General features: G+C 45.4%; 1 protein-coding gene across 1 annotated transcript; it reads left to right on the forward strand.

The window, feature by feature from the left end:
• The first annotated feature begins 9,704 nt into the window (after nucleotides 1–9,704).
• Nucleotides 9,705–25,468, forward strand: LOC140721529 (uncharacterized). The gene is made up of 7 exons (XM_073036343.1): nucleotides 9,705–9,982; nucleotides 14,106–14,195; nucleotides 16,249–16,415; nucleotides 18,374–18,545; nucleotides 18,627–18,692; nucleotides 24,380–24,676; nucleotides 25,440–25,468. The coding sequence occupies exons 2-7, from the start codon at nucleotides 14,186–14,188 to the stop codon at nucleotides 25,466–25,468; spliced, it is 741 nt and encodes a 246-aa protein (XP_072892444.1). The 5' UTR covers nucleotides 9,705–9,982; nucleotides 14,106–14,185.
• Nucleotides 25,469–25,578: the final 110 nt, after the last annotated feature.

Genomic DNA, 25,578 nt, shown 5'->3' on the forward strand with positions numbered 1-25,578 from the left:
GATTAGTGAGTACGTGGGGGTGTGGTGGGATGGGTGACGGACAGGGCAGAGGGCATGAAGGGCTGAGTAATAGGGGAGGCGAGGAGAGAGGGATGAGTAAGAAGGGTGACAAGGGTGTGCGGTGTGGACTATGCAGTGTGGATGAAGAGTGACTGAGATTGGCGGCGAGGAAAAATGGGTGAGTGTAAATGCCATCAATGAGAGAGGGGTGAGGGAGGGGTTTGAGGCAGGAATGAAGGTGTGTGGTGCAGAGTGCAGGGTGAGTACGAGTGGGTGGTGAGAAAGGAGGGGTGAGGGTGAATGGTGGTGAGGGAGAGGATTAGAGAAGAGACCAGAATGAAAGAGACATGGATGAGTGAGGGAGGCACTGAGCCTGGTCAGAATTATTAGACAAGCTATTTATTCATTCACAGAGGCAAGGGTGTTAGCCATAGTCTATCACAAGTCACTGAACAAATCCACAGTGAGGTTACAGTTCGCTGTCTTGCGATTCCACATGGGGAGCTTTGCCCCACACTGTTCCCCGTCTCCAACCCAGAGCAGGTGTTTTACCATGCACGGCTCCCAATCTCTGCAACCCACATAGGGAGTATTACCGGTCACGAGTCCCAGTCTCTGTATCTCATCAATCACCATATCCCATACCGGGAGTTTTACTGTGCATGATCCCCATGACTATATCCAATACTGGGCGTTTAGCTCTGCACCGTTCCCGGTCTCCGTGTCGATCTGTTAACTTGCCAAGCCCCATTGACCTGCTGTCCATCCCATACCATCCATGTACTTATCCAAGTTTCTCAAAGAGATGTTGTTAGGACCGCAGACAAAGTCAGGAATGGCAGGTTAACCATGATGCGACTAACGTTCTGAACTGAGTATATTTCAATGCACGAAGTATTAAAGGAAAGGCAAGTGTGCTCAGGGCAAGGATCAACACGTGGAATTACCACGTTCGCAACCATTCGAGAGGCTTGGTCGCAGGTGCGGCAGAACTGACTGTTCTGGGTTTCCGTTGTTTTAAAAGCGACAGTGTATGTGGAATCAAATGGCGGAGGCGTAGCATTAGTTCACCTGGAAAATGTCCCGGCAGTGCTCAGTCAGGAAAGACTGGAGAACTTGTCTAGTGAGGCTTTATGGGCAGAACTGAGGAATAAGAAATATATGACCACATTAACGGGGCTATATTACAGACAACCCAACAGTCTATGAGAGTTAGTGGAGCACATCTCCAGAGAGGTTGCACACTGCTGCAAGAAACATAATTTGTGTTGGTAGGTGATTTTAACTTTTCACATATGGACTGGGATTTCCATACTGTAAAATGACTCCATGAAAAGGGTGTCAAATATGCTTAGGGAACTTTCCTTAAACTCGACATTGAATTCACAATGAGAGACCGAGTGATACTTGATCTCCTGTAACGGAATGAGTTAGGGCATGTGACAGTCTTTTATGTATGGGAGCTCTTTTGAAAGTCATTTGGAATAAAGGGAAATATGATCAAGGTTAGCTCTGCTCCGTGAGTGGGTTGATATTGCAAATTGGATGGTATCAGAAATTATCTAGCAAATGTGGAATGGGACAGGCTGTTTTCTGGCAAAGGTGTTCTAATGAGCGGTAGACCTTCAAAAGTGAAATTGTGAGAGGATAAAGTTTGTATGTGTCTGTCAGAATAAAAGGCTAGGATAATTGTTTTAGCAAACCTTGTTCTGTGAGAGATGTTGAGGCTCAGGTTAAGAGATAAAAGGAGCTTCACTGTAGGTATAGTCAGGTAGGGAGAAATGATGTATTTATGGAGTTTACGAAATGCAAGAGAACACTTTAGAAATCAGGAGTGCTAAAGGAATGCATGAGGTGAAGGCCCCCACTGACGGATTCTACAGATAAGAGCAAAAGGATGGCAAAGGATAACACTGGTCCTCTGGAAGATCAGAACTGTAAATGAAGCCAAAAAGAGATTGAGGTGAGCTTACGTGGAAGTTTGCATCTGTATTAACTCAGCAGATGGACGTAGTGTCTGCAGAACTGAGGCAAACCAGTAGTGAGGTCAGGGAACCTATACGGATTAGAGAGAAGGAGGTGTTTCCTGGCTTCTATCAGGTTAGGGAGGGTAAATCCCTAAGTTCTGACAAGATCTTCCCTCAGATCGTGAGTGATGCAAGTGCAGAACTTGCAGGGGCCCGAGAAGAGATATTTACATCGTCCATAGCGACAGGTAAGATGGTGGAGGATTGGAAGATAGCGAATGTTGTTCCCCTGTATCAGAAAACCTCAGAAAATAAACCAGAGAATTCGAGGCCGGGGATCCTGATATCAGGAGTAGTGAGAATGTTATTGAAAGCTATTCTAAGGGACCGGATATATGACAAGTTGGATAGACATTGACAGATTCAGGATGGTCAGCATGGTGTTGTGCGTGAAAGGTCGTGTCTCAGCAATCTTATAAAAGACAAGACAGTGGACGTTGTCTTCATGAACTTTAGCAAGGTACTCGCCAAGGTTCCACACGGGAGCTTAGTCAAAAAGTTTCAGTTGCTCAACATTAAAAAAGCCAGTAAATTGAACTACACACTGATTTGGTGGGAGAAGCTGCGATGTGGGAGTAGATGGTCACCTCTCTGACTGGAGGTCTGTCAACAATGGAGTGCTGCAGGGATCAGTGCTGGCTCGGTTGTACTTTGTCAACAATCTGGATGATAATGTGGTTGACTGGATCAGCAGACTTACAGATAACGCCAAGATTTGGGGTGCAGGGAACAGCGGGAGAACCTTTAACATGATTTAAAGAAAATCACCGAGGGTTTCGAACCCGCAACATGACCAGTTACAGTCTCTGCCCTGTTTGCCGCGAGTTTCCAGCATTTTATGGTTATCTCAGAGTCGTATCATCTGCAGTTGGGTTAAAATATTCTTCAAGGATCTTTTAAAAAATTCAGTTCCTGTGATTCCTAACTGCGACATATCTTAAGATAAAGATATTTACTCTAGGGTCTGGAAACTGCAACGTTCCCAGTTCTAGTTTCCAAGAACCTTTCAAATGTTGGTGAGGGTGCGGGGCAGGGGGAGAGTGAGGGGTGAACAGTGTGATGGGAAATCTGATGAAGGCGTGTGTGAGTGGAGGTAGAGGGGGAGAGAGTATGAGAGACGGAAGGAGAAAGAGAAAGAGAGAGTGGCTTAGGGCGATGGCTAGAGAGAGGAGAGAGAGAAAGCTAGAGAGTGTGGGAGAGATGGGTAGCAGGTATGTGAGGGGTAGAGATTGGGGAGAAAAGGGGAGAGTGTGGGTAGAGAGGGGATGGCGTTAAGTAAAGTGACTGCCGTGGATGCGTGTGCAATAAGAGTAGAGAGGGAGTGATTGTCCATAATTTAGGGAGAGTGGTAGAGAGATGGGGAAGGAAGGGGGTGAAGGCTATATAGTCAGAGAGGAGGGTGACGAGGGGGCGAGGTGGGATGGCTGAGCGAGAGGGACAGCGCGCAAGGATGTCTGCCAACGGAGATGAGAGGAGAGGGGGACGAGTGAGATGCAAGTCGAGGTAAGAGAGGTTGTGGACATCCAGTGAGGAGGGAGGAGTTATTCAGGGAGAAAGGGCTGGTGAGTGGGAATGGCGTAAATGAGAGAGGGGTGAAGATGGCCGGTTTGAGGCCGAAGTAGTGAAGGTGCAGGATGAGCACGAGGAGGTGGTAAAAAAGGAGGGATGAGGATGATGGGTGGCGAGTAGAGTGCGAAGGGTTGGGAGGGATGCTGAAGAGAGCAGGGTGAAGGAGAGCCGTGGTACGGAGGCATAGATGAGTGAAGAGGTACGCTGTGTCCGCTATAAAGTATCAGATTAACTACTTATTCATCAGCAGTACCAAGGATATTAGTCATGGCTGATCACAATTCACTGAACAAATCCACGGCACACGATTTCCTGTCTCCCTCTCTCACACCGGGAGTTTCACTCAACACCGTTCCTATTGACTTGCCCTCCATCCCCTCCCATCCATGTACTTATCTAAGTTTCTGAAACAGATGTTGTTAAGACCTCAGACAAAGTCGGGAATCAAAAGATTAATCATGCTGTGACTAATGAATTGAGTTGCATATATTACAATGTAAGAAGTCTTAAAGGAAAGGCAGATGACCTATTGTAGCCATTAGACTTGGTTCAGGAGGCAGGACTGGCAGCTCAATATTTAGGGGTTCCATTATTTTAAATGCAACAGAGTCGGAGGAGGTGATGAAAGGAGCTTGTGGCGTTCCTAATCAGGTAAAATGCCACATCATTTCTCAGTCAACACAGACCGGAGAACACTGCCACATAGAACATGGAAGAGTACAGCACAGGGACAGTCCACGTGGCCGAAAATGATGTGCGAATCAGCTAAAAGGAAAATCACAACAGCGAAACACTGATCCCTGTCCATATACACCATGTCCATATCCCTCCGTCTTGCTTACATCTTAAAAGCCTCTAATACCTTTGTCTCTGCACACTCCAGGCATTAACAACTCTCTGTATAGAGAACCTTAACCCTCACAACCCCCGTTAATTTACCTTCTCTCACCTTCAATTCATGCCCTGTGGTATTAGACATTTCCACCCTGGGAATCAGATACTCCGTCCACTCTAACTATGTCTCTCATAATCTTGTAAACCTCTGTCAGATCTCCCCTCAGCCTGCAGCACTACAAAAAAAAAACAAAGTTTATCCAGTCTCTCGTAAGAGCATATGCCTTCTGAACCAGGCAGCAACCCGGTAAACCTTTTCTGCTCCCCATCCAAAGCCTCAGCATCCTCCCTATAGTGCAGAGACCAGAACTGTATGCAATACTCCAGATGTGACCTAACTAGAGTTGTACAAATTTGCAACATAACCTCCTGACTTTTGAACTCAACGGCTTGACTAATAAAAGCAGGCATTTCATAAACCAACTTCACTACCTATCGACCCGTGTAGCCACTTTCAGGGAACTATGAGATTGGATCCAAGATCGCTCTGCTCTGCCACACTGTTAATGATCTTGCCCTTAACAGTGTATTATCTCCTTGCATTTGCCCTACCGAAGTGCAACACCTCGAATTTATCTGGATTAAACTCTGGGTTAAGCCAGTACTGAATTCAAACAACCAATGCGATGCGGAACTCATGTATCCTTATCTTCTGGAATAGCCCCCATGAGTGACTTTGTCAAATGTCTTACTAATATACATGTAGACAACATTCAGTACCCTACCTTCATTAATCACTCTTGTCGTCTTGTCAAAATATCTGAAGCACGTTGGTAGGGCTCCGCACAAAGCCATGCTGGTTCTCCCAAATCAGGCAAATACTCATATATCCCATCGCGAATAATCTGCTTCAGCACTTCCACTCCAACTCACGTGAGACTCACTGGTCTGTATGTCCCAGGATTTATCCTTGTTCCTTGCATAAAGAGAGGCGCAGCATTAGCCACTTGCCAGTCTTCCGGAACCGTGTCTGGGGCTAGAGGTGACAGAAATACAGTATACTAGTCAACCACGCAGAAATCTAAGTCCTTGCCTTTGTCAATAACCTGGTGTAAATCCCATTAGGCCCTTCCTCCTCCTTGCCTTCCACACGCCCTAACGTATTTGTACACTCTGCACTGATTTCCTGGTGCTCAATATACTATTCCTTGTTAAATACTGAAGAAATGTGCTCATTACGTACCTCACTCTCTGCATCCACGAAAATGTTGCCCCTATATCCTTGAGTCGTCCATCCCTCTCCCTCGTTATCCTCCTGCTCCTGATGTATGTATAGAATGCCTTAGGATCCTATACATGCCTACCTTAACCCAACTTGCCAATGACTTTTTATCGTCCCTCTTGGATTTCCTAATTCCCTTTATCAGTTCTTTTCTGACATCTTTATAGTCCTCGTGTGCTTTGTTTGATGCTAACTTCTGAAACTTTACATGCGTTTCCATTTCCTTCTTGACTAAATTCATCATCTCTCTGTACATCTGACGTACTCATGTCTTTCCATCCCCATCCATCCATCTAATCCGAAAATTCCTTTCCTGTACTCTGTCCAATTGATATTTTATCTCCCTGCACATATTTAATGTGGACTTCCCAGATAAAAGATATTCCCAATTAACGCTTCTTAGTTCCTGCCTAATACCCTTGTAATTTGCCCTACTCCAATTTAAAGCTCTCCTTCTGGAACTATGCCTCTCCGTATCCATTCCTATCCTGAAAGTAAGGAGTTGTGATCAGCCTTCTCTAACTGTTCACCCACCTGGCCAGACTCATTATCTAACACTATGTCCAATATGGCCCCTCCTCACGTTGGACTCTCCACATATTAAATTAAGAAACCACTCCGTAAACACTTAACAAATTCTGCCCCATCTAAACCCTTACATTAAGTAGGACCCCATTTATATTAGGGACGTTGAAACCCACCATGACAGCAACCCAATTATTTTTACAAATGTCCTTAATCTGATTGCATATATATGCCTCAGTGTTCCGGTGTCTATTGGGGGGATGGGGGAGGGGGATGTAGTACAACGCCATCAATGTGATTACACCCTCCCTCTTCCGGAATTTTTCCGAAATGGACCCAGTCTGACCCTTCCATTGTATCTCCCCTGAGTGCAGCTGTGCAACTCCCCTTCCCCCCACTTTCACCGCTCCTCTATCTTTTCGAAAACTTCACAAACTTGATACATTAATAATTCATTCCTGTCCCTCTCTCAACCAAGTTTTAGTCATGGCTACATGACTCGTGGTGCATACTGGAAACGATGACGTAGTCAAAAATGGGAAAGAGATCCTACACATGTAGAGTATAGAGTCGGAAAGAGGCTGATGAGAGGGATCTCCAAGATTGTAATTTCTGGATTAATGCCTGCGCATGGGTGATGTACGGATAAATGTGTGGTTGAGGAGGTGGTGCAGGACACAGTGTTTCAAGTTCATTGATCATTGAAACATTTTCTTGGGAAGGGATAACCAGTACAAGAGGGACGGGCTGCACCTGAGTTGACGGGGAATAAATATATTGGATGCCGAGTTAAAAGCGTGCAATGACTGCCCTGATTCGAACTTCGGACAATTTGTAGTTTCATGTTTTAATTTCATCGTAGTTTCAGGTTCTGGTCAATGCTCTAAGTTAATCATCTTTACCCATATTACTCCTAGTATTAAAATTTACACACTCAAACTCTCCGATCAATCATAATTGTTATATCGATTTTGCTTTTCAGCACGTTACCTTACATCTACCTTCTAGTCCGATGCTTCCCTTACCGACCTGGAGCGTCACTTCCCAGCCCCATGCAAAACTAGTGTAAACTCTCCCAAGCAGCATCAGCGAACCTCCGTCCAATATATTCATCCCCCGTCAATTCAGGAGCAGCCCGACCCTCTTGTACTGGTTATCCCTTCCCAAGAAAAGGTTAGAATGACCAATGAACTTGAAACCCCGTGTCCTGCACCATCTCCTCAACCACTCATTCATCCGTGCGTTACCCCATTCCTACCTGCAGTAGCCGCGGCACAGGGATTAATCCGGAAATTACAACCTTAGAGATTCTTCTCATCAGCCTCTTTCCAACTCTATATCCTCACTGTGTGGGATCTCTTCCCGATTTCTGACTATGTCATCGATTCCAATATGCACCACGAGCTCTGACTGTCACCCCACCTCCATCTTCAGAACACCCAGCCGATGTTCTGATACATCTTGGGCCCTAGCAGTCAGGAGGTAACACACAATCCTGGTGTCTCGTTCGTTTTCACATCTTGTGGCACTCGGGTGGCATTTCTTGCCGTTTCCTTAGAACCTAATTTACAACGCCGAGTTAAAAGCGTGCAGTGACCGGCCTGATTCGAACTTCGGACAATTTGCCTCAAAGTCCGATGGTGATACCACCGGCTCTCTTTCTGGCGGTCACAGAATACCCTTTCTGGCCCCTAAGTATCAAATGTAATGAGGCTTTATGGCTGGAACTGAGGAATATAAAATGTATGGACGTTAATGGGTCTACGTTACAGACCATCCAACAGTCCACGGGTTTAGTGAAACAGATTTGCAGAGAGATTGCGTTATTGCAAGAGACATAATTTGTTAGAGTAGGTGATTTTAACTATCCACAAAGGACTGGGACTCAAATACGGTAAAATAAATGGATGAGATAGTGTTTACCAATGGTGTTCAGGAATGTTTCCTTAATTAGTGTGTGGAAGCTGCAACGAGAGAGCGTGTGATCCTTGATCTCTTATTAGGGAATGAAACAGGACACGTGACAAAGGCTTATAAAGGGGAACTATATAAACGTCTTTAGCTTGAAAGAAAATATAGAAAAGGATACTTTGTTTCTTGAGCTGAGATTTTAAATTGGAGAAAGGACAATTTGACGGCATCAGAAAGTGTGGATTGGAACAGGCTGTTTCCTGGCGAAAGTGGACCGTGTCAGTGGGAGAACGTCAACGGTGAAGCTTTGAGAGTTCAATGCTTGTATATGCCTCTCAGAACAAAAATTAAATGCTTCGGCTTTGGGGAATCTTGGTTTTGAAGAGATATTGAGCCCTGGTAAAGAGTAAAATTGAGGTGTGTGGCATGTAGAGACGGGTAAGAATAAATTAGGTACTTATGGAGTATAATAAATTCAAGGGAACACTTAATAAAGAAACCAGGACGTTTGCTCTAGCAGACAAGATGATGGAGATTCTATGCGACTCTACAGATATTTTAAGGAGAAAGGGATTGCAAGGGACAAATGTACCCTCTGGAATTTCAGTATGGCAGTTATGGCGTGGAGACAAAAAGATTAGGGAGATCTTAAAAGGAGTTCTTACATCTGTATTTACTTGGGAAATGGATAGAATCTAGACAAGTCGGAAAAAGCAGAAGTAGGTCATGGACGTGATGGAGATTACAAAGGAGGACGTGGTCGCTGACTTGAGGAGAAACAGGTCGCTAAAGCCACAGTGACTGGGTCCCCAGGACCCCGTAGGAGGCAAGTGCGGGAACTGCAAGGACGTAGCCAAAGTACTGAAATTATTATCAACGACGGGTATGGTAGCAGAGGATTGGAAGCTAACTAATTTTTGTTCCGCTGGTTAAGAAATCTTCCAAAATATTAAGCAGGAAATTATGGGCCGGCGTGCCTGACATCAGTAGTGGGGAAGTTATTGATAGGAGCGGATATATGAGTATTTGAATATTTGAGGACAAATTATGAATTGTCAGCATGACTTTGTGCTTTGTGCTCGACGAAGTTACGAGGAATGTCAACAGGAAAGTTGATGAAGGCAAGGCAGTCGATGTTGTCAACTTTGCATTTGACAAGTACCCGCGTGAGAGGTTGATCAAGAAAATTCAATCGCTTGGCATTCAGAGTGAAGTCATCAATTAGAGTAGAAATTGGCATTGTGGGAGAAGGTAGAGATTGCTCATCAATGGTTGCCTCTCCTATGTAGACCTATGACTAGATAGAAAGACAGCTCCCAGTACCTGAACAGGTGAGGGACATTTGAGTTGAAATTCTACCTAAGCCGGGCAGTCCCTTTGACATTGAGGGCGGAGCTCAGCTTCTCCCAGAACCCGGGTTATATGATTCTCAGCCTGGGATTCGCTGAGTTAAGCAGAGAGACTCCGCCCCACTGGTTACGATGAAAGAAAAAGGAGAGATCCACACGGAAATCCGGACAGAAAGGTTAACGCAGCCTGTTTGTTTTCCTCTTTAGGGTTGCTACAGTGATCCCACTCCCGCCTCCTCCCGCTGTCAGACCCGTCCTGAGCCGGTGAGAGTTAGTGTGACCCAGACCGCGGCAGTCCCGCTCTACCCCGGCTCACCCGGCCCTGTCCATCTGTAATGAGCGACGGACACATCAGAGCCGAGTGGCCTCGGGAGCAGCAGCTCAGACCCAACTCTCCGTACAGGGTGAGCACACCGGTGCAGGACCATTGTCGCTCACCCGGGATGTCAGACTGATTTCCCGGACCAGCCTGAACAACATCAGAGGTAAGTGTTGTCTGTGACTCTGCACAACTATTCAGCGTTTATAGTGAGACTCGGCTTTGGTAGAGATTGGGAGTGAATTTAGTGGGAAAAGGGAGACCTGACATGTTCCTGTTAATGAGCCCATTTTTGTCGAAATGAATTAAGAGAAACGACGTCAACAAGTAATCTCCAGGGTGGTTTCTACTGAGTGCGTGCAAAAGGCATCTTTCACCCTGGCAGTGATATGTGAAATATCCCACCCACAGTAACCAGTGTGTCTCTTCTCAAACAAGAGAAAAACAGCAAATGCTGGAAACCCGAGGAACACACACACAATGCTGGAGCAACTCTGCAGGCCAGGCAGAATCAATGGAAAAACAGTATAGTCGAACTTCAAGGCCACTGGTAATGTTCTTTACTTTGCATCTTTGGTTCTACCGCTTTTCCCTATAGCAGAAAGGGTTAAATATAATATTAAACGTTCTTCACATTTCAACAACAGTGTCTTGTCGAACCGGTTTGGATTTGAATTCAGCGGAGCGGCCGCTCCCTGTTCTGAGGAATGTGACGGACAGGCAGCTGCTTGCTCGCAGACCCTGAGCACCGAGTCTCACAGAACAACAAGCCGCACCTTCCAAATCAGTCAATCATCTAGCCTCCTCCTCCTCATGGTCTGCAAAGTAGACGGTTTACGCCCATCCATAGATGCTGCCTGGCCTGTTGAGTTTCTCCAGCATTGAGTGTGTTGCCATGGTTACGAGAGATCCGTGTGGGGCGGTGGACGGGGTTATTTGTCAGAAACGATACACTGCATCCGCTCTGTCAGCGTACTCTTGGGGAATTGAGGTGAGAATAATTCAACTTCTGATCTTAATTTCGGATCTTTAATGCCAAACAACCAGTTGTTTGTTCATTGGATCAGCGATCAAGGAGATATTTTCTCTGTTTTAAGTCACTTCTGGCTGTGGTTATTTGTGTGTTCCTACTGTGTCCTGTTTGCACGATTGACGTTTTCCACAGGTTAAGTGAAGATGAAGAACAACTATAGAACAACGGCCATCTGTTTCAAAGCAACAGTGTGAGACCTGAATCGCCAGTGGAGGCAAAGTCTTTGATTCTAATGAAGGTCGAGATACCTCTGTACCCGGACTTGTGCACTTGGCAATAGACCCGACTGGACCTGACAAAACTCAGTCAGATTGAACAGTTATGATCATGTCCAGCTGCGTCGAGATGATGCAGGCGGAGTGAGTTTGTTGGAACTGGAGTCTAATGTGAAAAATGTGAGGTCAGCTAGTTTTGTAGAACTGACAGAAATTGTGGCTGAGTTGGTGCGGAAGATATTAAAATGAAATGGGTACTGAGGGAGAACAAATCTACATTGTATCTTATTTCAAGCGTTACAGGGTATCGGAGTGAAAATTATCTCACACAATTATTTCGTGCTTTATCTAGATTCCATATGAAATATGCAAAATCCTGAACTTATCGCTCACACGTGTTTTGCAGTGAAAGGATAAAACTGCTGTAGGAACAAAACGGGCAAGCCAGCATCTATGGAGGGAAATGGAGAGTCACCATTTCAGGTCGACACCCCCCTCCCTGGATGACTCACAGAGGGTCAACACACACAAAATGATGGAGGAGCTCAGAACGCCCCGTAGCGTCTTCGGAAAAGATGAGACAGTCGACGGTTCGGGCGAGACCATTCATCAGCACTGGGGGACAAAAAGATTAGAAATCAGAGTAAGAAGTCGGAGGTGGGAGAGCAAGATGCACAAGGTGGTAGGTGATAGGTGGAAAAGGGAGGGGTGGGGCTTAGTGAAGTATACAGCTGGAACGTTGATTGGTGAAAGAGATAAAGGGCTGGAGAATAGGGAATCTGATGGGATAGGGTAGAAGAACCAGAGTCTCAGGACATTTCTCTAGTCCCGAGGAAGGCTCTCGGCCCCAAACGTCGAATGTTTACTCTTTTCCATAGATGCCTCCTGGCCTGCAGAGTTCCCCCAGCATTTTGTGTGTGTAGATTTGATTTCTAGCTTCTGTAGATTTTATTTTGTATGGTATACGTTGGCGAAGTGGAGAGTGCATGAAGAGCTGGGAAGCAACAAGTGAAGCAGGGTGAGTTGGTGGGTTAGGCAGATGGATGCTCGTATGACCCAGCGGTTGGTGTTTCGATCTTTGTTTATTTCGGTATCTATATCAATGATTTGGATATGACTGAACAAGTCTTGATCAATAGGTTTGCAGGTAATACAAATTACGAAACGTTGGTGATACTGAAGAAGATTATCGTAAATAATCGGGATTGTGCTCGGTTTGGGAAGTGGACAGAAATGCTGGTGGAACGCAACAGGCCAGGCAGCATCTATAGGGAGAACTACAGTCGACGTTTCAGGCCGCCCCTTCGTCAGGACTAACTGAAAGGAAAGATAGTAAGAGATTTGAAAGTAGTGGGGAGAAGGGCAAATGCAAAATGATAGGAGAAGACCTGTGGGGTGGGATGAAGCTAAGAGCTGGAAAGGTGATCGGCGAAACTGATACAGAGCTGGAGAGGGGAAAGGATCATGGGACGTGAGGCCTCGGGAGAAAGAAAGGAGAGGGGGGACACCAGAGGGAGATGGAGAACAGGCAAAGAACTAAATATATCAGGGATAGGGTAAGAAGGGGAGGAGGGGCATTAACGGAAGTTAGAGAAGTCAATGTTCATGCCATCAGGTTAGTGGCTACCCAGCCAGAATATAAGGTGTTGTTCCTCCTACCTGAGTGTGGCTTCATCTTGACAATAGAGGAGGCTATGGATAGACATATCAGAATGGGACTCGGACGTAGAATTGAAATGCGTACCCATCCCTGATATATTTAGTTTTTTTCTCCCCCCTCCTTTTTCTCTCTCTCTGCCCATCACTCTGCCTGTTCTCCATCTCCCTCTGGCGCTCCCCTCCCACTTTCTTTCTCCGTAAGCTTCCCGTCCCATGATCCTTTCCCTTCTCCAGCTCTGTATCCCTTTTGCCAATCACCTTTCCAGCTCTCAGCTTCATCTCACCCGCTCCGGTCTTCTCCTATCATTTCCCATTTCCCCCTCCCCCTCCTACTTTCAAATCTCTTACTATCTTTCCTTTCAGTTAGTCCTGACGAATGGTCTCGGCCTGAAACGTCGACAGTGCTTCTCCCTATAGATGCTGCCTGGCCTGCTGGCTTCAGCCAGCATTTTGTGTGTTTTTGTTTTGAATTTCCAGCATCTGCAGATTTCCTCGTGTTAGATTTCAGTATAGTTAAGTGTGAAATGCAGACCATTCTGGAAATCAAACCAGCGGAGTACTTACGCAATGAATGGCTGTTTACCAGCTAGTGTAACGGAACGGAGAAGCATAAGAGTGTAAGTGCATATTTCGCTTAAAGTGGCAAGACAGGGAGATGGAAAGCCATTTATCACCCCTGCCTTCATCAGTCGGGACAGTGAGTGCAGAAACTGGGAGATTATATTGCAGTTGTATTAAGCACAGTTCAGGCCGCATATTATGAACAGTGCTTGATTAAACTGCAAAGTGTGCACAGAAGGTTTGCAGTATTGTCAGTACCCGAAGTCCTCAGTTCTCGGGAGAGGATGTACTCTATGTATTTACTCCTTCGAATGTAGGAGAATGAGAATCGACCTTACAGAAGTGTTTTTAATTATGAAGCACTGCGATAAGTTCGGTATGAACAGGTCTTTTCCCCGAAGTCAAGAGAAAGCAAAAGTAGGGAAATAGATTAAAGCTGAGATATAAGGTTGTAAAAGGACCGAAGCAGCAGGACATTCAGGGAGAGGTTGCTGAGTATGTGGAATGATTTTCTAGAGGAAGTATTTTAGGCAGGGACAACGGGATCATGGAATATTAGCCTAACGCATGAAAGTTGGGCCCGCTGAGGGTCATCGGGATCGGCATAGATTCGTTAGGCCGAATAGCCTGTGTCCATGGTGTATTCCTTTGTGAATCTTTCAGTGGAATGGACCGGAAGTCACTGGACATAGATGATGTAGAATTTAATGGTAACGACGAATATTTAGATCCTAATCGAGCTGCTGCTCTCGTAAGTATGTAGACATGGCCGTTATAATCGTACTGCCACTTACTCGTTCGGTTTATTTTGTGTAATTCAGAGCATTGCCTGCGGGCGGAGTATTTTTCCGCACGGACCGAACACGAAGCCGACAATCAGCCATCGTCAGTCAGAGTCAGAATGGACACAGGTATACTAACTGGGCTCTTTCTGATTAAAACCTTATGGTACACGTGTAGTCAAATCATCAACAGTTCAGAGGAACAAACTTACTGAGGCGCTAAGGGGACACGGCAAAGTGCCATCAAATGGGGTCATTTTTCTTACTGCAAAGCGGCTTTGAGTATCAGTACAACCCGCCAGTTCCAGCGCAGGGACCTAACACAGGGAATAGTCGAAGCACTCCGCTCACCATTCAGATCTTCATCTGAATTAAAAGAAAAGTAGGTCCTGAATCAGCTGAGTGTAGCTGACACACAGACAGGAATATGGCAACGGTTGTCCTGGGGCAATGCAACAGACCAGGAAACTGATCGAATTTATTTCAGCCCTTGGCACACTCCGATATGGGAATTGTCTCCAACACGTCAATTGGAGGAACAGGTGTTGTTTTCAATTGTAGAAGACAGCTTCCGGTGGTTGGAACATTTCTGGGAAATTAGGGATTGAGTTAGAAGTGAACATTACATAAAACATTTCATGTTTTGGAAGGGCAAACCTAATTTCCCGTTGAAGGCCCTTCTAGTCCGTGCCGAACGCTTACTCTCACCTAGTCCCACTGGACCGCACTCAGCCCATACCCCCCCCCCCCCCCCCCGCATTCCTTTCCTGTCCATATACCTATCGAATTTTACTTTAAATGACAATACCGAACCTGCCTCTACCATTTCTACTGGAAGCTCGTTCCACATAGCTACCACTATCTGAGTAAAGAATTTACCCCTCGTGTTACCCCTAAACTTTTGCCCCCTAAATCTCAACTCATGTCCTCTTGTTTGATTCTCCCCTACTCTCAATGGAAAAAAGCCATTGTACTCAACGCTCTGATTTACAAAGGCCAGCATACTAAAAGCTTTCTTCACCACCCTATCCACATGAGATTCCACCTTCAGGGAACTATGCACTATTAGATCACTCTGTTCTACTGCATTCCTCAATGGTTGGCGTAGCCACACAAAGGAGGGCCAGGACTAGAGGATGTACTGCTGGCTGGAGATTTATGACCAGTGTTACAAGAAGAAATATTGAACTCTCTGTTGTGTGATATAAGTAAATAAATAAAATAATTAATAAACAAACAAATAATACATGATGTATTATCTAAATTATCTGAATCATAAGGTATGTGTGTGTCTATGTATATTTATATATGATTTGTAAAAGCAAACAGGGCTGATTCGCCAATTTACAGATGATTGGCGGAATTGTGGAAATTTGGGACTGTTGTCAAAGTGTTCAGAAGAGTATTATCCAATCAGGAATATTGGGCCGGTGCATTGTAATTTTAATTTGTGCAAATGTGAGGAGCTGTGCTTTGGGAGATCAAATGTAAGGACGAAGTCAACAGTAAAAGTCAGGACGCTGAGGAAGATTGATATTGGGGTTTATGTATACGTCTCCCTGAAAGTAGCAACGCAAGTAGGTAGGGTGCTAACGACAAGGAACACAATTCATTGAGATGTTGATTTTTAGTGTTGGAAATGCGCGATGGACCTGGATGGAACTTTGCTTAAGACACGATTTCAGTGTTGTTCGCAGATCTGGTCACCACATCACAGAAATGACTTTGATGACCTGGAGAAAATACACATGAGGCTCATCACGATGCTGCCTGGGTTACAGAATATTGGACATCAGGATAGACTGGGCAAACTTCGATTGTTTTCTTTAAGAAGTTGGAGGCTGAGGTCTTCACATAGAATTATATAAATTTATGAGAAACATCGATAAGATGCTTTAACTCAATGTGCAAAATGTCAGATACTAGAGGGAATAGGTTGACGATGAGAGGGGAATGTTTAATGTAGATTTAGGATGCATGATTTACACAGAGAGTGATCAGTGTCCGGAATGTGCTGCCAAGGGAGGGACTGGAAATAGATACTCAGCAGCATCTGAGAGGAGTTAGAGCTCATGAATGAGCCGGACTGGATGAATATTTACCAGGTGGCTGTAGCGTGGTTGTTATACATTCGCATCGTAGTCGGCACAATCATGCTCTGATCTTCTATGACGATTCACAGATCGGAACTCTGCATTCTCCGCCTTCCTGTCAAATTGTGACGATCACCAACTGTTCCGGTTGACGATATCCTATCGGGCCAGACTTGAGCAGTCAATCGAGGAGGGCGTGGGGCCGTTCGGCCTCATGTTAACACGCGAGGATCACTTCACAGGGCGGGAGTATGATGTAAGTAAAAGGGAAACATACTGATAGTAGGTTCTTCTAAAGATGTCCCAATAGAACTGGTGTAAAAGAACCGCTGGCTATGAAATACGGAATTGTCTGTGGTCAGTGGTAACAAAGGAGACTCCGTATAGAGTTACACTGAGCCTTTATTCAAGCAATTAAAGTCTCCCTCGATTTATCTGAAAACATTCATTTTTAGACTGGTTAGTATTCAGATAAACGCTGTTCAAGTCTCACTCATCCGTTCATTCCTCCCCATTGGTCTGCCTCCTGAACTTTATCATTCCAAGCGAACAAGTTCCATACCTGACCCAACACATCTCTCTGACTACCATTCAGGGCCCCAAACAGTCCTGTCAGATCAGAGCATTCTTCACCTGTATGTCTGTTGGGGTCATCTACTGTACCCGGTGCTCCCGGTATGGTCTCCTTAATATCGGAGAGACCAGATTTACATTGGTAGAAGGTTTAGGCCAGCACCAACGCTCCGTCCGCCAAGTAAACTGGATCTCCCGGAAATCACTTGTTTCAGTTCTGCTTCCCATTCCCATTCTGACGTGTCAGTCCATGGCCTGCTCTGCTGCCGCGACGAGGCCACACTCAGGTTGGAGGAGCAACAACTTATGTTCCATGTGCGTACTCTCCAACCTGATTGCATGAAGATCAATTTCACGAACTTCCGTTAAGTGCCTCATCCCCCTTCACCATTCCAATTCCCTTTTCCCTCTCTCATCTTATGTCCATACCTGCCCATCACCGTCCTCTGATGCTCCTCCCACTTTCCTTCCTTCCATGACTTCCTGTCTTCTCGGATCAGATTCCCCCTTCTACCACCCTTTATCTGTTTCACCGATCAGCTTACCAGTTCCTTAGTTCACCCCTCCAGGTCGAACAGTTTCACTAATCATCTACCAAATTACTCGTCTTTCTCCCGTTCACCACCCGTTTTTGCTTCTTAACTTCTCATTTTATCTCAAGTCCCAATGAAGGGTCTCGTTTCACAACGCCGACTGTTTACTCTTTCCCCTATGTGTTGCTTTCCCCGCTGAGCTCTTCCAGTATTTCGTGTGTGTTGCTTTTGTTTCCAGCATCTGCAGAATTTCTCCTCTTCGTGTTAAAGACAATGATTGGCAGGTGATGTTAGTGATGTGACAATTGACAGATATTGCATGTGGGCGGAGAACAACTTTACAGCACTCTCTCTGACTTCGTATCATGTTCCCTAAGCTCAACCTTAATGTCCATTCAGCAGTCTGTGTTCCCGTGATGACCACCCCCCTCCCGTTTCCCACAATCAAACACATCGTGACTTGTTTTTCAGCCCATCTCTTGAGTCTTCCTTCACCTCCATCGTCAAATGATCAGGCGGTACTGCGATCGTCTCCCTTTGGATGATTTATCATCCCTCTCAACTGCTGCCTCTCTCCGTGGTATTTGATGCCCTTAATAATCAAGAGCGCAACATCCTCCGCCTCAAATATTCCTAATGACCCGATCTCCAGAGGCATCTGTAACAATTACTTCTGGAGATTCACCACTCTCTGAACAAAGAGTTGCTAACAAAGAGATTGCAAAATTAATATAATTAAGATATAATATTGTATGTATGCGCACATTGACACAAAATTACTCACTAACCGCTTTCCAGTAGACGTTGCGTTCCTGGGTCACATTCACCTGTTCCCACCCAGACTGAATGGTAGCTGAGCCTTGCCAACTCATGGAGCCCGGCAGTGAAGCATGAGCCGGCTGTGTTTACCCTGGGAAACCCGAGAGTGACACTTTCATAGAATGACCTGATGTTGTGTTCGCCGATGTTCAGGGTGGGCCAGTAATCGACCAATCTCTGAAGTCTGTGCTTAGAGTCCTTTGGGCTCCTGTTCTGCAACTGACCCTCTTTGACTGCCTGGATCCCGGATCCCTCCTCTCCTCAATATATTCCCCATTGTTCATTACAGGGAGTGACTGAACTCGCGGCCAAGGGAAACCGAGCGGGCGCTTCCAAACTCCTCCTGGATCTGGTGATGGAGAAGGGCTCCGGGGCCCGGAGGGTGATGTGGGAATCCTTTGTGAAACTACATCACACGTTACCGAAGCTGAGCAGAATATTGGAGGAAATACGGGAATATGGTACGGTGAACAGATGTAAATGCTAATGAATTTACAGTATTACACAGAACAGACTTAATGCAGGTTAATCTGTTTGAACAGGTGACGGCCAGTTCACCTACATGGACACTGATCGGGGTTTATCTGAAGTGCCCGCGCATCTGAAAGGTAAGCGACTGAACGGAACACACAGTGTCAGGTCCTCAGAGTAAAGGCGGCAGTGCAGATATTACGGAGGCTTTAGGACCAGCACTGGCTCAGACCGGATAAGGAAAGTATATTGGTTCGTATTGGAAGTTGCTTGGTACTGAGAGTTTCAATCTACAGCAAATCACAAGGAAACCGGAACAGCAGGTGGAAATCAACAATAATCCAATCGTTGTAAGTTACAATTTTCACTGATGACGTGATGGATAAACAGAGTCATGGACTCTTACAACATGGAAAAAGCCCTTAGGCCAAAGACATCAAACAAATAGTGTTACTCAGCGAGTTAATCCCATCTTAACGCGTCTGGTCAAAAACCCTCTAAACCTCTCCTATCCATGTGCTTATCTCGATGGGTTTTAAACGTTGATAATGTGCCCGTCTGAACCACTACATCGGGCAACCCATTCCAAATACGTGTGAAGAAGCTACCCCTGAAACCTCTTTCGACTTACTCAACTCTGATCTTAACCCTAGGCCCACCTGTTTTAGCATCATTTCTCATGAGAAAAGATGGTGAGAACCGTGTCTGTGCACCTCTATTCGGTCATCACTCAGTCTCCTACACTCCATCGTATACTGTCATATTCTATGCAGTCGCTCCTTGTAACCGGCTCTCGGGTCCTGGCAACATCCTGGTATATTTTCTTTGCACTCGTTCTAGTTTCATAACATCTAGACTATAACCAGGTGACCAGTGGTGTTCTACAAGAATAAATATTGAACCCTCTGTTGTGTGATATAAGTACATAAATAATTTAATTAATAGACAACAATTATCCATGATGCATTATCTAAATCGTAGGATATATATCATTTTTAAAAGCAAACAGGTCTGATTCGCCAATTTACAGATGATTGGCGGAGTTGTGGAAATTGGGACTTTTGCCAAAGTGTTCAGCAGAGTATTATCCAATCAGCAATTTGGGCAGGTGCATTTTAGGTTTAATTTGGGCAAATATGAGCAGTTGCGCTTTGGGAGATCAAATGTAAGAGCGAGGTCCACAGTAAGGGTCAGGACGCTGAGGAAGATTGATATTGGTGTGTATGTATACGTCTCCCTGAAAGTAGCAACGCAAGCAGGTAGGGTGCTAACGACAAGGAACACAATTCATTGAGATGTTGATTTTTAGTGTTGGAAATGCGCGATGGACCTGGATGGAACTTTGGTTAAGACACGATTTCAGTGTTGTTCGCAGATCTGGTCACCACATCACAGAAATGACTTTGATGACCTGGAGAAAATACACATGAGGCTCATCACGATGCTGCCTGGGTTACAGAATATTGGACATCAGGATAGACTGGGCAAACTTCGATTGTTTTCTTTAAGAAGTTGGAGGCTGAGGTCTTCACATAGAATTATATAAGTTTATGAGAAACATCGACAAGGTGCTTTGACTCAATGTGCAAAATGTCAGATACTAGAGGGAATAGGTTGACGATGAGAGGGGAATGTTTAATGTAGATTTAGGATGCATGTTTTACACAGAGAGTGATAAGAGTCGGGAATGAGCTGCCAAGGGAGGGACTGGAAGCAGAAACTCAGCAGCATCTGAGAGGAGTTAGAGCTCATAAATGAGCCGGACTGGATGAATATTTACCAGGTGGCTGTACCGTGGTTGTTATAAATTCGCATCGTAGTCGGCACAATCGTGTTGTGATCTTCTCTGACTATTCACAGATCGGAACTCTGCATTCTCCGCCTTCCTGTCAAATTGTGACGATCACCAACTGTTTCAGTTGACAATATTCTATCGGGCCAGACTTGAACAGTCAATCGAGGAGGGCGTGGGGCCGTTCGGCCTCATGTTAACACGCGAGGATCACTTCACAGGGCGGGAGTATGATGTAAGTAAAAGGGAAACATACTGATTGTAGGTTCTTCTAAAGAAGTCCTAATAGAACTGGTGTAAAAGAACCGCTGGCTATGAAATACGGAATTGTCTGTGGCGGTGGTAACAAAGGAGATCCGTACAGAGTTACACTGAGCCTTTATTCAAGCAATTAAAGTCTCCCTCGATTTATCTGAACACATTCATTTTTAGACTGGTTAGTATTCAGATAAACGCTCTTCAAGTCTCACTCGTCCGTTCATTCCTCCCCATTGGTCTGCCTCCTGAACTTTATCATTCCAAGCGAACAAGTGCCATACCTGACCCAACACATCTCTCTGTCTACCATTCACGGCCCCAAACAGTTCTGCCAGACCAGAGCATTCTTCACCTGTGAGTCCGTCGGGGTCATCTACTGTACCCGGTGCTCCCGGTATGGGCTCCTTTATATCGGAGAGACCAGATTTACATTGGTAGAAGGTTTAGGCCAGCACCAACGCTCCGTCCGCCAAGAAAACTGGATCTCCCGGTAATCACCTGTTTCAGTTCTGCTTCCCATTCTCATTCTGACGTGTCAGTCCATGGCCTGCTCTGCTGCCGCGACGAGGCCACACTCAGGTTGGAGGAGCAACAACTTATGTTCCATGTGCGTACTCTCCAACCTGATTGCATGAAGATCAATTTCACGAACTTCCGTTAAGTGCCTCATCCCCCTTCACCATTCCAATTCCCTTTTCCCTCTCTCATCTTATGTCCATACCTGCCCATCACCGTCCTTTGATGCTCCTCCCGCTTTCCTTCCTTCCATGACTTCCTGTCTTCTCCGATCAGATTCCCCCTTCTACCGCCTTTTATCTGTTTCACCGATCAGCTTACCAGTTCCTTAGTTCACCCCTCCTAGTCTAACAGTTTCACCTGTCATCTACCAAATTACTCGTTTTTCTCCCGTCCACCACCTTTGTGCTCTTAACTTCTCCTTTTATCTCAAGTCCCAATGAAGGGTCTCGGACCGCGACGAAGACTGTTTACTCTTTCCCCTATGTGTTGATTTGACCGCTGGGCTGCTCCAGTATTTTCTGTGTGTTGCTTTTGTTTCCAGCATCTGCAGAATTTCCCCTCTTCGTGTTAAAGACAATGATTGGCAGGTGATGTTAGTGATGTGACAATTGACAGATATTGCAAATGGGCAGAGAACAAGTTTATACCACTCTCTCTGACTTAATATCATGTTCCCTAAGCTCAACCTTAATGTCCATTCAGCAGTCTGTGTTCCCGTGATGACCACCCCTCCGTTTCCCACAAATCAAACACACAGTGACTTGTTTTTCAGCCCATCCCTTGAGTCTGCCTGTACTTCCATCGTCAAGTAACCAGGCGGTACTGATATCGTCTCCCTTTGGAACTGTAGACGTCTTGTATTTAATCATGTGCCTGTACAGTACAAATGATGAAGCAGTACAGTAACTGCTCCTTGTCACTATCAGATTTACAGTTTGCAATTCTCGCTACATATAATGTTAAAAACATAAGACATATGATCAGAATTATGCCATTCGGTCCGTTGATTCTCTTCCCCTATGCCATCACAGCTGATTTAACATATCTCTCAACTGATGCCTCTCACCGTGACCTTTGATGCCCTTAATAGTCAAGAAAATAACATCCTCCGCTTTAAATATAACTAATAACGCGGTCTCCAGAGGCATCTGTGGCAATTCCAGCGATTCACCATCCTCTGAACAAAGAGTTGCTAACACAGTGATTGCAAAATTAATATAGTTAAATAATATAATGTTGTATGTATGTGCAAATTAACACAAATTTGCCAGGAACCGCTTTCTAGTGGAACTTGTGTTCCGGGGTCACATTCACCTGTTGCCACACAGACTGAATCGTAGCTGAGCGTTGCCAACTCATGGAGCCCGGTAGTGAAGCATGAACCGGCTGCATTTAGCCTGGGAAATCCGACAGTGACACTTTCATAGTATGACCTGATGTTGTGTTCGTCCGTGTACAGGGTGGGCCAGTACTCGCCCAGTCTCTGAAGTCTGTGCCTACTGTCCTTTGGGCTCCTGTTCTGCAGCTGACCCTATTTAACTACCTGCGGCCCGAATCCCTCCGCTCCTCAATATGTTCCCATTGTTCATTACAGAGAGTGACTGAACTCGCGGCCAAGGGAAACCGAGCGGGCGCTTCCAAACTCCTCCTGGATCTGGTGATGGAGAAGGGCTTCGGGGCCCGGAGGGTGATGTGGGAATCCTTTGTGAAACTACATCACACGTTACCGAAGCTGAGCAGAATATTGGAGGAAATACGGGAATGTGGTACGGTGAACAATACACTATGTGTTACAGAAGTAAATGCTGATGAATTTACAGTATTACACAGAACAGACTTAATGCAGGTTAATCTGTTTGAACAGGTGACGGCCAGTTCACCTACATGGAGACTGATCGGGGTTTATCTGAAGTGCCCGCGCATCTGAAAGGTAAGCGACTGAACGGAACATACAGTGTCAGGTCCTCAGAGTAAAGGCGGCAGTGCAGATATTACGGAGGCTTTAGGACCAGCACTGGCTCAGACCGGATAAGGAAAGTATATTGGTTCGTATTGGAAGTTGCTTGACACTGAGAGTTTCAATCTACAGCAAATCCCAAGGAAACCGGAACAGCAAGGGGAAATCAAAGATAATCCAATGGTTGTAACTTCCAATTTTCACTGATGACGTGATGGATGAACAGAGTCATGGACTCTTACAACATGGAAAAAGCCCTTAGGCCAAAGACATCAAACAAATAGTGTTACTCAGCGAGTTAGTCCCATCTTAACGCGTCTGGTCAATAAACCTCTCCTATCCATGTGCTTATCTCGATGGGTTTTAAACGTCGATAATGTGCCCGTCTGAACCATTACATCTGGCAGCCCATTCCCAATACGTGTGAAGAAGCTACCCCTGAAACCTCTTTCGAGTTTTTTCACCGCTGATCTTAACCCTAGACCCACTTGATTTTAGCATCATTTCTCATAAGAAAAGATGATGAGAACCCTACCTGTGTACCTCTATCCGGTCATCACTCAGTCTCCTACACTCCATCGTATATTATCTTATTTATGCAGTCGCTCCTTGTAACGGGTTCTCGTGTCCTGGCAACATCTTGGTAAACGTTCTTTACACTAGTTCTAGTTTAATAACATCTGTACTATAAGGAGGTGACTAAATCTGTAAAAAGTGCTCCACGTGAGTCCTCAGAAGCATCTGATAACCGCAAGGTTTCGTCAATGTGCTAACCGTGGTAGGCCACTGTGCGGAGCACCTTCTTCACCAGCCTATCTACCTGAGATGCTGCTTTCAGCCAAATATGCACTGGCACTCCCACATCCCTCCGTTTCATAACAGTCCCGTTTACTGTATATCAGGGGAGATGTCAGAGGTAGTTTTATCTATTCTTTCCCCGGAGAGTGGTTTCTGAGGGCGGTGATAAACTGATATGTTACAGAGTCTTAGAGAAGCAGACGGGTGAAAGGAAAAACAAAACACTACAGTGAACTATCCAAGACTTTGCGTTGACCTCATGTTCACTGGAGTTTCGGGGAAGCTGCAAATTATTTTCAAAGGAGAAAGACGTTAAACGCATGGGGTACGGGAATTGGGAATTCTTTAATGATTTTGCTCCAGTATTCATTTCCAGCTTTATAAGTCGGAGTCCACCTTACAGTTAAATTTGCAAAACAAGTCCTAGCAAAAAACAAATGTGCTGACAGACCCAATGCAATCAGAATAGATACATTCATTTTTTGTCTTTATGTTTTAAGATGTTCAGAGCAAACACAAGGAAACTCTGCGGGAACAAACTGAAACAATGAGAGTGAACACGATTCTGATGAGGGAGAAGGAGAAGGTTTTCCAGCTGGTTGATCGATACGCCGAGCTCACGGTCATTTCTACTGTTCGAGATCGGAGCCTGATGGAACATGAACTACTGGCAAGAGGCAGAGACCATGAAGAGTGGAGAGAGAAATATCTGCGGAGAGAGCTGGAGAAAATCAGCACCAGACATCTGTTTCAGAGAAATTACTCACATAGTAGACGGGGCCAAAAGATTCCCGGATGTAAGGCAACGGTGGCCGGAGTCCCGGGGATAGGGAAAACAACAATGGTACAAAAAATTGTTTACGACTGGGCCACAGGGAAAATATACCAACAATTCCAGTTCGTCTTCAGTTTTAGATTCCGGGATTTAAACTCCATTAACGGCAGAAAAAGCCTGACGGAACTGATTCTGGATCAGTATCCTTACTTTAGGAATTTACTGAGAGAGGTCTGGAAGAACCCAGAGGGATTGCTGTTTATATTCGATGGTTTGGATGAATACAAACACACAAATGATTTTGCCGACAGTCGGAGGTATACAGAACCCAAGCACCAGTGCCCAGATCCCGAGTGGTGGTGTGAAGTGTCCGACATTGTCTACAGTTTAATCCAGGGCAAGCTGCTCCCAGGGTGTTCAGTGCTCGTGACCACCCGCCCCACTGCGTTACATTTATTGGAAAAGGCAGAGATCAGTGTCTGGGCTGAAATCCTGGGATTTGTTGGTGAGGAACGGAAGGAATATTTCATGAGACATTTTGAAGATCAGACGGTGGCGGAAGCTGTTTTCAAACACGTGAAGGAGAACGAGATCCTGTACACCATGAGCTACAACCCCTCCTACTGTTGGATCCTCGCTCTGGCTCTGGGCCCCTTCTTCACACAAAGAGTCAGGGACCCGCAGCGAATTCCCAAGACCATTACCCAACTGTACTCCTACTATATTTACAACATCCTGAAAAACCACGGCCGTGAGATTGAGAGCCCCCGTGATGTGTTACTCAGGGTTGGTCAGATGGCCTTTAGAGGAGTGACCAAGAGGAAGATTATTTTTACAGATGAAGATTTAAAAAAACACAATCTACAGCCTTGCCAGTTCCTGTCCGGATTCCTGATGGAGCTTTTGGAGAAAGATAATTCTGCC

The sequence above is a fragment of the Hemitrygon akajei genome, unplaced genomic scaffold, assembly GCF_048418815.1.
Source record: "Hemitrygon akajei unplaced genomic scaffold, sHemAka1.3 Scf000057, whole genome shotgun sequence".
Classification (NCBI taxonomy): domain Eukaryota; kingdom Metazoa; phylum Chordata; class Chondrichthyes; order Myliobatiformes; family Dasyatidae; genus Hemitrygon; species Hemitrygon akajei.